Raw genomic sequence first — 15,632 nt, forward strand, 5'->3', positions numbered from 1 at the left:
TGTTTATCAAATGGAAAGTGTGTTTTTTTGGAGTTTACTCAGCAAACATAGCTACTGACATGTAAAAGCAGCTCTTTTTTTTCTTTTCTTTTTTCATGGTCTTTAAAAAGTAGCCTGAATAAAAGGTTTACTGGTACAGTAATACGTTATCTTTTTGCTATTGCTCTTTACATGGTGATTTAAAATCCAAAGCTGAAGACTTGGATTCTGAATATTTGGCACAGACATTTCTTGAAGGATGTCTAAGGGAAGAGATGCTCTAGCTTTAAGGACTTCTCCTATCTTTCTGCTTGATCAGAATATATAATGGTTTTAATATAGTCAGCTGTCTCTGCACCACCTTACATTACTGTTTGAACTCTTAAATTTCTTGAAAAGGGTCATGTATCTGTGTGGTTTGTGTGTGTGAGGAGGAGGGCTGTGTGTATGTTGAATTTCTTTCTCTCCCTTTCTCCCCCTCTTTCTCATATTTTCCACTTAACTGTATTGTACAATAGAATCTTCATGTATTCTATGAATCCCTTGATGTAAGGGTAAATATGGAGACTTTGTGCACTTGCAAGCTCCCAATAAAAAACATGCAAAGTAATTCTGTAATGACTTCCTCAGTGGAAAGTAAATACCATGGTCCTGCCACGGAAGTCATAAAATGTGTTTTCCTTTTGTGGCTTCATATTCTGTGAGTATTTTCATCATGACAGTGAGCTGCATGACACCTGTATTAATGAGGAGGAGAGAAATTTCCAGGCCCATGAAACAGAGAATGTGATACAGTGGTGAATTGCATGTACTAGAGCTGTTTTGTGTCCACACAGAAAAGGCTGATGAGACAATAATTTATAAATTGTTTTCCTACATGTTGGACACCTAGAAAGGTTTGCTTTTGAAATGTTATCAATTGTTAACTGTTAACAGTCTCAGAATAAAATGCTCCTCCCTATCATGAAGGAAGATGTTATTTCAATTGATAAATGTGATAAATGTGATTTGTTAACTATTGGCATCTAGAATATGAGAATAAAATGCTCCTCCCTGTCATGAAGGAAGATGTTATTTCAATAGATAAATGTGATTTGTTAACTATTGGCATCTAGAATATGGAGGAAGAGGGGGCAAGAGGGATATTGTTCTAGAAATATGGTTTGGGTAGAAGTCACATGTTAATTTTTTCCCCATAAATCTAAATAGGACCTAATAGGTTAAAAAGAAAATACTAACTAATTCCAGGCTATTCTAGACCTAGCCTGAACAAAAAAAAAAAAAAAAGGAGCTGGGCTGTGTATGGACTTGCAGGAGAAATTATTGCTTTGGGAGGAGTTGGAGAAATGGTTTCCTTCTCTGGTTTCAACAGGGTGTGAGGGGGCTTATACAGAGGATTTTAGAAATTTCTTTCTTTAAAGTTCAGTAGGAAAGTGTTCTTTCTTGGAGGGATGGAAAAAATTTCCAAGTTCTATTTGTAATGCAAATATATTTTTGCTATTTCAGTATTCTCAGAGTACGTAAATGTCATTGTTAGAATTCTTCATGTCTTATTTATTTCATATTATAAACTTCTGATTATACCTTTTGGGGTAACATAAAGTGGATAAAATTGAAACATTACAGACAGGATAGCTATACACAATTTGGATCTTTTGGTAATATGCACACATGAAAATTCACTTTACACTGTCAAGTGAGTCTGTGTTCTTTTAGACACAGGAATTGTTGGACATGTATTTGGAAGGGGATGTGAGATAGCAAGAAAGAACCACAGAGAATCCATGTTGGAGCAGGTTCCTGGCAGTAACTGTGACCTATAGAAAGCAGCCCATGCTGGAGTAGGGGAGAGCATGCAGAGGAAGGAGCAGCAGAGAAGAGCACATTCCCACAACTACTGTTTTAAGCTGGCAGTAAACTTAATTATTTTTTCCTAAATTTGGTCTGTTTTGCCTGTGATGGTAACTGCTAACTAAACTCCCTGACTTTCTCTTTCCTGTCTTTCTCTTGACCCACGAGGTTTTAATCTTATTTTCTCCCTGGTCATGTTGAAGAGGAGGAGTGAGAGAGCAGCCGTGTAGGTGTCCAGCAGCCACCCAAGTTCAACGCACCACAATTTACAGTGAATGAATAACTGAACTCTTGCTACAGTGCCAGGGCCTCAGATACCATTTCTGAGTGTTGCTCCATGACTCAGAGGCAGTGGTTATAGACATCTGTAGAACTGTAATTTGTATTTCTAAAGGATGCTGAAAAAAACTCTAGAAAATTAAGGAGGGAAAAGGCCATAGGAACAGAATGAATGAAGAATTCCTTCTGTTGTGTTGGACTTAAACTATAAGGAATGATCTTTAATTGAGAAGAAAACTGTGATAGGGTACTATGGTGTATGGGATCAGTGCTGTTTAATATCTTCATTATTGACACAGACAAAGGGATCAAGTGCACTCTCGGCAGATTTGCTGATGACACCAAGATCAAGATGAGTGGTGCTGTTGCCGCACTTGAAGATTTGATTGTCATCCAGAAGGACCTGGACTAGCTCAAGAAATGGCCCCTGGGAATGTCATGAGATTTAAAAAGACTGAATTCAAGGTGCTCCACCTGGGCGAGGCAAACGCCTGGTATTAGTCTAGGCTGGGGATGAACAGAGCAGCCCTGCAAGAAGGACTTGGGGGTGCTGGTGGGTGAGAGGCTGGACAGGCCCCAGCTGTGTGCACTGGGAGCCCAGGAACCCCCAGTGTACTGGGCTCATCCAAAGCCCCATGGGCAGCAGGGAAGAGGGGATTCTGTCCCTCTGCCTGACTCTGGTGAGACCCCACCTAAAGTGCTGCATCCAGCTCTGGGCTCCCAGCACAAAAAGCATATGGACCTGTTGGAGCAAGTCCAGAGGGCCACTAAAATGATCATGGGGATATGGCATGCCTCCTGTGAAAACAGTCTGAGAAAATTTGGGTTGTTCTCCCTATGAAAGAGAAGGCTCTGGGAACACCTTCTTGCAGCCTTTCTGTACTTACAGGGGACTTATAAGAAAGAAGTGGACAAACTTTTTAGTAGGGCCTGTTATTGGTTAGAACAAGGGGTAATGGCTTAAACCAAAAGAGGGTTGATTCAGACTAGCTATAAGGAAGAAAGTTTTTACAGAGAGAGTGGTGAAACACTGACACACATTACCCAAATATAGAATGGATGCCCTATCCCTGGAAACATTCGAGGTCAGGCTGGATAGGGCTGTGAGCAACCTACTCATGTTGAAGAAGTTCCTGCTCATTTGTAGGGAGCTTGAACTAGATGACCTTTAAAGATCCCTTCCAACACAAACCATTCTGAGATTCTATGATGATATCTTCAAACAAACAAAACTTTGAGCACTGAAAGCCCAAATGGACTCACTCAAGGCAGAAGTGAGGCACTAACTTCAACAAAAGTAATCGACTCTTACAAGAAAGCCATAAGAATCAAGAGATTGTTAATTTGTTTCTGTCCACAGGTCAAGACTAGATATTCATCTGCTAGGGGGTGTGCAACTCTTTCCCCATTAAGCAGGGGAAAGGGAAATTAATAATTTATGGATGGATGGATGGATGAAGGAGGTCTGTGTGCTTAAGAACATCTAATCTTGTTATTTTCCTAGTTTCTATCAGTCAAAATAAGATTGTTTTTAACCAAGCCAAAAGTACACCTCTGTAAAGAACTGTGTTCAGTTGTTGTTAAGCACTTGCTAGCCTGATGTGGATTAATTGTAATACCTGTACCCAACTCCTGGTAGCTGGGTGGAGGTTGATGTGGATCTAGTGGTTATTTCACTTGTTCTTTCTGGAATTTCAGTGTTCCCAATACATGAGTGTGAGGAACCAATTTAATTTTGAGCTCTGTCTTAATATTATTTGAAATTACCAGAGGTGTGGGGGGAGGGGCTGTACAAGTGCAGGAGGCAGCTAGGAGAAGATGGAAAGCCCCGTCTCCCGGGAGACTTTTCCTGGCAGCCATCTCACATAAAATATGCAGTCAGTAGGAGACCACTAAGGACACTGACCTCCAGAGAGGTTCTCCAGTCAGATGGTGAAAGGGCAATGGGCTGCAGTGGAATGTTGGGCTGGGCCAATGACCTCCCCTCAGCATTGCAGACCTTGGGAGGAGCCAGGGGGTATAAAAGTAACTGTGTGAAAAGCTTTGGAGCTTTTTGTCATTTTGCCCTGACTAGCTGGTTATTTTGCCCCCAGTTTTGCCTTCACTGGCCCACGCTCTCTTGCTGTCCCCATCCCTGGCTGGGCACTTGCTGACCACTTCCTGTGTCCAGCCCTCCCACTTCATCTTCCTCCTGTGCTCAAGCTGTCGCCCGTCCTGCCTGCGTTCCTGCCCGATGCTCTCCTTGCTTCATCTCCCTGCCTGCCTTGTCCCTGCTTCCAACTCTGCATTGCTGATCCAGCCTGTCGCCACAGTCTCCACCATCACCCTGCCCAGGGTTCTGCACCTCCTGCCCGAGCCCTCTCACCTCATGTCTGGCTGCTCGTTTTATGAAGGAGCCAGCCGTGCCTTTGCTCCGGGAGCACCAAAGGCTCCCCGCGGCAGGGAACGTGCCCACGCCACCTGCCAGCGGGATGTCAATGGCCCACTCTGAGGTTTTGGTGCCATTTTTCTCTCAGTTGCCCCCCTCTCTTTCTCTCCTTATTCTTTTTCCTTCCCCTTGTTCATTTTCTGTCTTTTCTATTCTTCCTTAATAGGGCAACATGATTTTCACTACCAATAAATGGTTCTCACTCGCCCATGCTTTAAAATAGTTTAAAAATCTGCAATATGGACTCACATAACCCCTTTATTACAATTAAATGCCCATTTTATCTTTTTTTTGCCTTCACTGGCCCTTGCTTGCCCTCGCTCTCTTGCTGTCCGGGCTGGGCACTTGCTGACCACTTCCTCCCACTTCATCTCCCTCCTGTGCTCAAGCTGTCGCCCATCCTGCCTGCGTTCCTGCCCGATGCTCTCTTTGCTTCATCTCCCTGCCTGCCTTGTCCCTGCTTCCAACTCTGCATTGCTGATCCAGCCTGTCGCCACCGTCTCCACCATGACCCTGCCCAGGGTTCTGCACCTCCTGCCCGAGCCCTCTCACCTCATGTCTGGCTGCTCGTTTTATGAAGGAGCCAGCCGTGCCTTTGCTCCGGGAGCACCAAAGGCTCCCCGCGGCAGGGAACGTGCCCACGCCACCTGCCAGCGGGATGTCAATGGCCCACTCTGAGGTTTTGGTGCCATTTTTCTCTCAGTTGCCCTCCTCTCTTTCTCTCCTTATTCTTTTTCCTTCCCCTTGTTCATTTTCTGTCTTTTCTATTCTTCCTTAATAGGGCAACATGATTTTCACTACCAATAAATGGTTCTCACTCGCCCATGCTTTAAAATAGTTTAAAAATCTGCAATATGGACTCACATAACCCCTTTATTACAATTAAATGCCCATTTTATCTTTGCTGCCTACCACCGAAAGCAAACATCAAGTCAAATGGGCTGTTTAAAACATAATCCTCACTGCAATTGTATTTATTTTTATGCTGTGAAACTGTGTAATTACTGCTTCATTTTTAAATTGTTAATTGTCGTATTTCTTTTTATCTTTTCTTTCTAACAAAAAAAGGGTGAATTGTGGTGTTACATTTTAGTTAAATGGTATGCTCTGTCTCACTCATTGAAAATGTACGGTTCATTCCAAGCCTGTGGTGTGTCTGGCTGCCTGTTTATGCAGGAGCTGTGCCTCTGCTCCGGGAGCGCCAAAGGCTCCCTGAGGCAGGGAGCGTGCCCACGCCACCTGACAGCGGGATGTCAATGGCCCACTCTAAGGTTTTGGTGGTAAAACCCATTTTTTCTCTCAGTCAGCCCCCTCTCTTTCTCTCCCCATTCTTTTTCCTTCTCCTTGTTCATTTTCTGTCTTTTCTATTCTTCCTTAGTACGGGAGCCCCCTCAAACGAACTGCAACACTTTTCACTACCAATAAATGGTTCTCAGATATAATACCTGCCTCGTTTCACGTAATTCCATCCTCAGCCATCTGTTTTAGAACCACTCCCTGCAGTTCCCCCTTAGTGGAATGCAACAATGAGATGTCCAAGAGTGTATGGGGATGTTTTTCTTTCTTTGAGTTAAAACTAGATGAATCTTGATTGTCTTCCTTCCCATTTCAAGAAGAATTTGGCATAATTGCCAATTACTGCACATATTTTTTACCCTGTAGAATCTGTAAGTGGTATTCTTCAGAAGATATGCATGACTTGTAATAAGAATGTTATGGAAAATAAACTTACGGATTAATAGATGCCTCCCCAGTTATAAACAGACATTGCCATAGTATAAAATGTTTACTGTTTATATAGAACTTGTTACCTGCAAATATCATTATGCCACTGTAAAAAAAGAAATATTACTTATTTTTTACAGATGCCAGAACCTGAAGAAAAAAGATGAACTGTTCAAGGCCAGCCCTGGTCTAGCTCTTAGTTTGTACTCTTTCTTGTAGGCAATGTCTAACTTGTACAGTGTGAGGAGGTCTCAGAAATATTGCTTGAAGCTGCCAAAGCACATGTGAAGTCACAAATGTTTATTGCTAAATTGTCTTTTTTTGCTGTCCCCTTGCAGATCCTGGTGTGTCTGGAATCTCCATTGAAACAGATAACAAAAATGTAAAAGCAGAGGAGTTTAAAGGTACAGTATGGGCATTGTTGTGGTAATTTTTAATATACACACAATACATGCAAACTATGTATACAGAAGCTGGGTGGCTATTGAGGTTTTCTTCCTCTCCAGAGATCCTTTTCCACCTCCCCTGTTCTGTGGTTCTATGACTTGCTTGTCAGTCCTGTAACTTCTGCCTGGTTTCCTTCCACACAATATTATGAGAGCTGATGGAAAGGAGAAACATTAAATATCTTACAAGACAGAAAAGTAAGGGACTAGAGAGAACAGATATAAGTTAGTTAATTGTAAGTAACAATAATTTAATGGCTATTTTTACTTGTCAGTAGCTGTAATGGCTGTTTACATAGTTATATATGTATATATATACATGTCATATATAAAATAGCAAATTACTTCCAATAATGGGGTGGAGAGCTTACAGAGGCAAAGAGGAAAACCTGTTTGCTGGATAGATGAGAAAGGGGAGTACTGTTGTGTGAGGTTTGTGAATTATGTGGGTTTGTTGTTTTGGGTTTTTTTTTCATTTGATTGGAGAGAGGTGGGAATTTGGGATAAAAAAAAAAACAAACATGTTCTCTGAGCTTTAAACCTTATTCAACTTCTTGAGGTAATAATCAGATATTTTAGACATCTCTAAAACTGTCATCTGGACTTCTGTTAGGTATTCTTGTCTTGACAGAATGCATTTAGAGCTCAAGGCAGGCAAAAGCAGAGAGAAATGCTTCAGCTAATATTAAAACTTGATTAAGTTCTGTCTTTTTATATGGTATATGGCTTGCATTTTTTCTTTTGCTATTTGTACGTTGAATGGAATCAGTTTAGCACAGCCCAGATGCCAAGCCAAATTCTCCCTGTGTAGCAGCACTAAGAGATGGTGGGGCCCATAGACAGTTATTCCACTGAGTGCAGCTGGTCTGAAATGCATTTTCCTTTTCTCCTCTAACTCCTCTTACTGTAGAGGAGGATGGTCAGGCACTGGGACAGGCTCCCCAGGGGAGTTGTCATGGTACCAAGCCTGACAGAGCTCAAGGAGCATCTGGGTGACACTCCTAGTCATGGTTTTGTTTTAGGTAGTTCTGCAAGGAGCAGGGAGTTGGGCTCACTGATTCTTAACATTCCTTCCAACTTGAGATATTCTATCACCAATGATAGCCTCCAGACCAGATGTAAATCCAAATTAAATATTGTGCAGATCTCTCCAAGATTCCAGAGGGCTTTTGCAGGCCTAGCAGTACCAGTGCTGATGCACAGTATCCTGTGGACCAACCTTAATGCAAGTCTGGAAAATACCTCTCCCTGACTCCATTACTATGGGAAAAAGCAGAAGAGGGGTGTTATAACTAAGGACAATTTTATTTTATGTTGTCTCTGTTCTGTGCACACTCCCTTTCTTCCATCCATTCCTTTTCTCTGAATAAGATTAGTGGGTGGGCATCAGTGCTGGGGTTTTTTTCTGAAACAAAAACATGTGGCATGCAAGAAAGGGGCAGCTCGTTTGAGACAGAGGTGACTTGTTCAGCTGAGAACACTTCAGCTGAGCTGTCTCTGTGTCAGCTAATAGAGACCAGCTCATCTGACAAGCCAGCTGTCACAAGGCCAGTAGCAAAAGCAAGCTGAGCTTGAATGATGGTTTTTCTTTGTTGGAAGGATACAAAAACAAAATGGGAAGGAAACTAGCAAATCTTAAGATTCAGGAAGCCTCCACCCATACATTCAACCTGAAGTCAGGAACCTCAGACTTCCTGAGTGCACAGTATGTTTTTCAAAACAGCCAGTGCACGTGTAACATGTTTCTGGCAAGGAATGCCCTCCTGCCTCAATTTTTCTTTCAAGTCTGGATATTTTTTTCCCCTGTGAGGTATCACCAAGGCTACCAGTCTGGGTTTTTGTTTCTTTTCAGAGCAGACCTAGGAAATCAGACTGAAGGGCAAGGGAGTAGATCTGTCTGTAGCTCTTAATTGCCTTCCAGCCTCATTTGTTTAGGCTGGAAAGGAGGATGATGGTTGATTGTGTTTGAGCAGTGCATGTTTGCATTATGGAAGCTAGACAGGCCTTGTCAAAACTATAAAGGCTTTTGCTCAGGATATTGTGGCCTGTATTGGAAAATTAATGGCTTACAGGTAGCAAGGTCTATATTGCATTTGTTTCTTTAACCATCTTACTAGAATATTTTTCATCTCCATTAAGTTATACATTTAAACAGATTAAGTTATACATTTAAACAGAAAAGCTATTGATACTGGACTCAGAATGGTAATTCAAAAAATATGTTTATAACAAGGTCAGAGTTCCTTATTTTAGGGGTGATCTGCTCAGAAATGTTTAAACTAAAATGAAGGTAGTAATAAAAAATCAAAGTAGATATTCCCATGTTAGATGGGGAAAGTAATAAACCCTATCCAGCATGGGAATCCCCAGCATCTGAAGTTTGACCCAAAAGCCACTGAAGTATAAGAAAATTACTGTTTTCTTTTTCCCCACTGTGTTTGTAAATCTGGAGAAGCATCACTTCGAGAAGTAGATCTGGCCATTGCTGACTGTACAAGTTCTTTTGAAGGATGAACATGAATTTCATGGAGCCTGAATGTATACCAACACAGTACTAAAATCTCTAATTTTCCCTTTTGTCTTCATTTTTTTTCTTCCCTCTAGAGGCTATTCTTAGTTGCAAACACAAATTTTCAAAAGGGATGAGTTTAAGAATAGAGTGGAAGAAAATCCAACCTCAAGGAGTCTCATTTGTCTACTACAATAGTGAATTTACAGGTACAGTACTGCAAACAGATGGTTTAACATGTCATTCTCTAGCATAGCTATTGGCTCTTTCTTGGGGAACAACATCAAGAATAAGACTGAACAAGAAGGCTCTTGACTGTTCATATAGAAGAGCTGTCATTTTGAGAAAGAGAATTCTTCTCTGGGGAAAAAAAAGGGCATTTCTTTATAAAATCATCAATTATTAGTTACCTTTTAAGTTAAATATAATGAAATTAAAGACTAAGAAAAATGGTACTGCAGATTCCTTGGGATTTTTCAACAATGAAATTACATGTGGATGTAAACTCCCCTAAACTACTGCAGGCTCTGCACTCCTATCCTAAAAAGAGGTTTCTGAAGCCTCCTGTAAAGCAGGAGGCTTAGATATTAATAATGCAGCATTTTTTATATACATAAAATATAAACTCAGCTGTATATTATAAATTATTTGTATTCTTTTCAGAAGTAGAATTTCTCTTTGCATGTTTTGAAAAGGACTTACTTAAGCTTTGTGTGTTGGAGAACATATGGGTCTCTGTCACACTGTACGCAATAAATTAAGGTTGAGAAGTAAAATAAAAGCACAGAGATTTTGTTAATTTGTAGAGCTTGCAGATGTGTTGACCTTGATGAACTTGGTTTTTTCCTGCATGTATTTAATTTAGAGAAACACTAGAACTCATGCTTCTGTGTGTGCATGTAACTTTCATAATAAGCTGTAGAACTAAAAAAAATTCTTCATTGTTAGAAGTCTGATGGCAGTATTGTTGCTAAATCCATCAAGTTTTTTCTTGCCAAGTTAAAATGTCAAATACTCTGCTGTGGTCTCACTCGCAACTTTTTCTTTAAGGTAATTAAGTCAGTGATTGCCATGTCTCTAGTGAAAAGGGATGTCTTTCAGTCACCTTACTACTGCTATACATATTTTCTTGAAACACCTGCAGAAAAATGCATTCCATCTTCCAAGTGGATAATGTATGGCAGGTGGAGCTTTTTTGAATTGAGGGTGGTTTTCTGGACTAAATGGAAGGTTCATACTGTTTTGAGAAGGGGATTACATATTGCTCTTTTCTGATAGGTAACTAACACTGAACAAATGAGCAATAGTTTCATATAAAATATCAATAAATTGTATATGATTTCAGAATAAGCCAATGAGCCACAGATATTTGCTTCAGACTGAAAGAGGGGAAATTTAGGTTAGATATGTAGAGGAAATATGCAAAGGGAAATCTTCCCTGTGAGGATGGTGAGGCACTGGCACAGGTTGCCCAGAGAAGCTGTGGCTGCTCCATCCCTGGAAGTTCCAGCCTAGGTTGGATGGGGCTTGGAACAACCTGGTCTAGTGGAAGGTGTCCCTGCCCATGGCAATGAGGATAGAACCAGATGATCTTCAAGGTTTCTTCCAATCCAAATCATCCTGTGATTCTGTGAATCTGTAAGCAAAGAGCAGAAACCTCTCTGTCTGTTCTCCCTAAAGGTGATCTTCAAGGCCGAGCAGAGATGCTGAATACAGGAATCCGAATTAGGAACGTGACTAGAAGGGATTCCGGGACCTACCGCTGTGAAGTCAGTGCCAAGAGTGAAGAGGGGCAACGCCTGGGAGAGGCTACTATTACTCTCACAGTATTGGGTACAAACTTTATTACTTAGGCTTTTTAAAGAAACTGGATGGTGGGGTGTTGGGATGTTGAAGGTAGGGTTGTCCACACAGTGTGTGGCTGCTGGGTTTTTGGGTCTTCTTCAGCTGGGTTTGTAAACACACTTGCACATGAACATTCTACAACATCACAAAACAGCTTGGCAAAAGTCACACTTGCATTAGAAAGGGACATAACTAGGGTTTTATTAAATCAAAGTGAGTTTCAGTTCTCAAAACTGAAGTCGCTCAGTGACTGAGAATCTGGATAAGATGATCATGGTGTTTGGCACTGGAAAGTCAGCATCTGTCAACACTTATCAAATATTCATAAGCAGAAGTTCGTTCCAATATGCTAGAGTCTTGTCCTGGTTTTGGAAGGAGAGAGTTTTTGTGCAATGACAGCCAGAGAACTGACAATCAGTGGACTTTATTTAGAGGAGAGATGGTGGTGCCTGCTGGGGAGCAGTTTTCTTTGTGGGTCTTTGTTTTCTTTCCCAGTTAAGGAATTGATGGAAAAGTGAATGCTGAACACATTGTTCTCACATTGGGTTTGGAATTTGTTGCACTAGATGAGTGGTAGAGGCCAATAGTTTTCCTTTTTTAGCTGTACAGGGACAAAAGAAAATACTTGCTTTTGTAGATTCTATATTTGTCCTATTAAAACTAATAATAATTGATCATTCAAAATTATACATAAAGTTTATAAGTTCTTCATAAAAGATGATAAATGCATGAACTTCTGATTAGCATCAACAATGAGGTAACCCCACTTTCTTCTACTTTCTCAACAGCTTTGCTGTTTTAAATGTGCCTTCTTAATTTAAAGTTGAAGTCTTCAAGGGCCAAGGAGAAAGGGTGGGGGGAGGGCATGTGTTGCTTACTAACCTTTTTGAAAGTTAATATGAATTAGTATTTTATTTGGTTTTCTTTATTTCTGCTTTTTATCTTAAAATTAACCAAGAAAAAATTATCAATACTAGTTAAGGTGTCAGTTGTTCTTTAAATGTTCCATGGATGCCTCTTCACCATTATTTTTCCTCTATATAATGTTAAGTACCAAAAAATTAAAAAAATAAGTTTCTTTTTTGTTCACATATTAAAAATCAAAAAAGAGATGTTCATCTTCATACGAGAAGGAACAAACAGTTCTCCTGCATATGTGTGGGGTAATGTTAATTTTTAATTTAAACTGGAATGTAGTAAACAATTAGTTTTGTTCCTCAGACTGGGGTTTATAAAGTGCCTATGATGACTGCTGATGTCTCGGTGAATGTTACTGACATTCACTACTCAAACATTTACTCCTTTTAATACAAAACCTCTTTTTGCTCTTCCTCACTTCCATTTTTAAATACTAGGGTAGGGAAGGGGCCAATTGCTGGACTACAGATTCCAAGTTATCCCATCTCTGTCTGTGAACAAGAGGTTGCACACAAGAAAGAAAGTGAAACAAACTCTCTGGGGTTGGATGAAAATGAGCAGATTGGAGACAGGATGACACAGCATATGGTGGGGGAAGGCTGGCAGTAAGCACCTCTTTCATTTTTAGCAACTCATAAATTTTACTGTGCTCTCAGTAGCAGGATTGTGCCTTCCAGCCCTTCTCCTACACTTCATTTCATTGATGTGGTAGTTATCAAACGTGCACAAGTGCTCACCTCCTCACAATGACTGTCAGACTGCTGTCATGTTGTCATGATCCCATTAGTAAAGTTCTTAGAAATGCCTCTGCCCAAATCAAGGCGCAAATGAGACCATATATCAGTGACAGTAGTATGGGTTCATTTAATAGTAAATATATGAGAGAAGGAGAGAGAGAGAAATAAGAAATAGGTGGGAGGGACAGAGAGTAACAGGGACAGAATAAGGAAAATTATTCTTTTTTACCACCACTCCAGAGATCTCAGTGATGTTTCACTGATCCTCTCTAGCTGGTCTTCTTGGTGGTGAAGGTCCCCACTGAAAGCACAGAATCTGATTGGTTAATATACACTCAGGCTAGGTAGGAAAATCCAGGCTTCTCCCTTGGGGGGCAGGGGGAGTTTGCCACTGTCTCTTACAACAGACTGGGTTTGTTGCATCACGTGCAGTCCTGTGGTACAAGGCTTCAGGAATGACTCTGAATGAGCACTTCAGGGGGCCTTTGATGGATTAAGGCACCCCCTCAGCTGCCTCCCACGTGAATGTCCTGTGGATGTGGCCTTCCCAAGGTAGGGGGTTCCATAGCCAGGTTGTGTAAGGAGGATGGGTTCCCTGCCCCTGTGCAGAGGTTACAACACGCCAAAACCTCCTCCCCCACCTTGGCTGGGGGGGAAATCTGTGCAAACCCACTCCCAGCAAATGGGCCAGTAGGCTACTGTGACAGCTATAGCTGGTCTATAGCTGCACAGATCATTAGGCCATAAGAGACACCAACTCAACCAGCCTAGCTCGTTAGAGAATAAGGAGTAACAAGTGCCCAGGTTTTAAGTTGATAGGCTGAATTCAAGTTCAAACAAGGGGATCCCAGCCAATCCCTTTGAACCAGGAATGCATCCATATCATTGGCCAGTGAGCAGAGTTAAGACCTTTGACCAATAATATCTGTAAGCGATGGGAATTTCAAAGCCCGCACAAAGAGGGCACACATCAATAAACTCTGGCTGTTGCTGCATGAACCTCAGTGTGTGTATGTTGCATTCCTGTCTCCCCCTTCAGTGACAGGCTACGGCCTTCCTCATCCCAGAGCAAGCCGGAGATCATTCTTAGCACGGCTGCTGGGTTTGGCTCACATTCTTTTCCTTGTTTACTTACTTGTTTCAGGGTATTGAAGAATGAGTTTTCACTTTATTTAATCTCACCACTTTGACTTCCAGTCCAAAGTCCAAGTCAGGTATCTTCAGGGAGTCTTCTTTGGTTGTAGCTTCTTTATACAGTTTTTGTTATAATGGGCAAAATTTTATATCAATGTTTGAGGCATGAACTATTTCAGACTCTGACACGTGGACAGTATAAGTACATGTGTAACAAGTTCGATTTCACTGTCCAGTTGCTCCGACTACTCCAGTGTGTGAGGTACCCAGCTCCGCAATGACAGGAACGGTCGTGCAGATGAGTTGTAAGGAAACTGAGGGCTCCCCTCCATCTGAGTACCAGTGGTACAAGAATGGTGTTGCCTTGCTGGAGAAGACAGGAACAGGCAGTGCTAGAGCAGCAAACATAACTTACACCATGAATAGAAAGTCTGGCACTCTGGTAAGTCTAATAACCAACTCTGTCATAGATAACTATCAAGGAGACCAAATTTACTGTTCAGTGAAGTGATGCATGGGGGTCTAAATCCAAAAATTCACAGGGTCTTTGTTGGAGGTCAGTGTCATGCTGCAATGTGCTGAGAAATGTAGAAGGTGGTTTCTGTCTCAAACCAGTGACAATCCATAGACATTGAATGATACACCAACTGGGTGAGGTACAAGGCTGCAGTAGTGATAACTGAGAATCTAGAAATATATGACAAATTTTACCTTGTCAGTTGGTAAACTAGTGCCAGGTGAGAATGAGGTTTCAGTATGGCAGCAGAGATATATTTGACAGAACCTTAAAATTTGGAATAGTAGCTTCATAGACTTCAAGGGGAGTGCAGCACTCAGGGCAGTACAGGATCTCTGAAATCCAGTGCAATTCACAAGTTCCCATCCAGGACCTGTGAAGTCAGAGGGGATGATTTGGGACTGTAAGTAAGCTTAGTTCTTCATTTTAGTTGTAGTTTGTTTCGTGGGTTGTGGTGTTGGGTTTTATTTTCCTTCAGAGCTGGCTGTCTCTCTCATTCTTCCCCCATTAGCTGATCCTTCAAAAGAACTTGATGCTACTTAGGGAGCTGAGATTTTTCAGAAGTAAAGAGTTGTTCTAAGAGCACTATTCTTGTGCAAAACTAAACATGGAAACTGAAGTATGACTAAGCATTCAGATGTTCTGAATGCTCATCATAGAAATCAGGTCACTTCTGAAAATATCGAAGTATGGCATACATTAAAAATAAACCGTTAACAAGTCTAATAATTAAGAAAATAAAAGTACTGGAATTGTCATGAGGTCAGTTTCTATCCATCTCTTTGTTACAGATCAAGTGAGAGCTTTAGAAAAGCCCTGCCTCAGGCTTAGATTTTTTTGCAGCAGCTCTACTTAGGTGACCTGCACCTAAATCGCTCTGGCTCACAAGTTCTTAAGAGTGGACAGTTAGGTCTGTTATAAAATGAGTTACTTATTGAATTGGCAGAAAGTAACAGACAAGAGGCCTTAAACAGTTACTGATTACACAGTGTAAAATATAAGAACTACTAGTAGATTACATAAAACAGTGCATGAAATTAAGGTACCTTATATTACAGCTAGCAAGGGAATAGTATAGGTTAGGAGTCAGTGTAACTTACCTCTGAATTGCTGATAGCATACACAGAGTCCTTACACTCAGCCCCCAGGAGAGTAACCACAAAGTGGGGCCCTGACTTTGAGGGGGAGACCCCACACATTTCCAGGGAATGTGCAGATTTCTGCTTTGTGAAGATATGATGTAGCTTTTATAATTTGTAAAGTG

General features: G+C 41.2%; 1 protein-coding gene across 1 annotated transcript in view; it reads left to right on the forward strand.

Moving 5' to 3' along the window:
- JAM2 (junctional adhesion molecule 2) overlaps window positions 1-15,632 on the forward strand; it is a 41,730-nt gene that overhangs the window by 17,048 nt on the left and 9,050 nt on the right. The window contains exons 2-5 of the mRNA XM_039705633.1: window positions 6,601-6,666; window positions 9,313-9,426; window positions 10,898-11,050; window positions 14,088-14,293. Of these exons, the coding sequence (XP_039561567.1) occupies window positions 6,601-6,666; window positions 9,313-9,426; window positions 10,898-11,050; window positions 14,088-14,293 (539 nt within the window). The remainder of the gene's footprint in view (window positions 1-6,600; window positions 6,667-9,312; window positions 9,427-10,897; window positions 11,051-14,087; window positions 14,294-15,632) is intronic.

The sequence above is a fragment of the Passer montanus genome, unplaced genomic scaffold, assembly GCF_014805655.1.
Source record: "Passer montanus isolate IOZ18808 unplaced genomic scaffold, ASM1480565v1 scaffold180, whole genome shotgun sequence".
NCBI classification, from domain to species: Eukaryota; Metazoa; Chordata; class Aves; order Passeriformes; family Passeridae; genus Passer; species Passer montanus.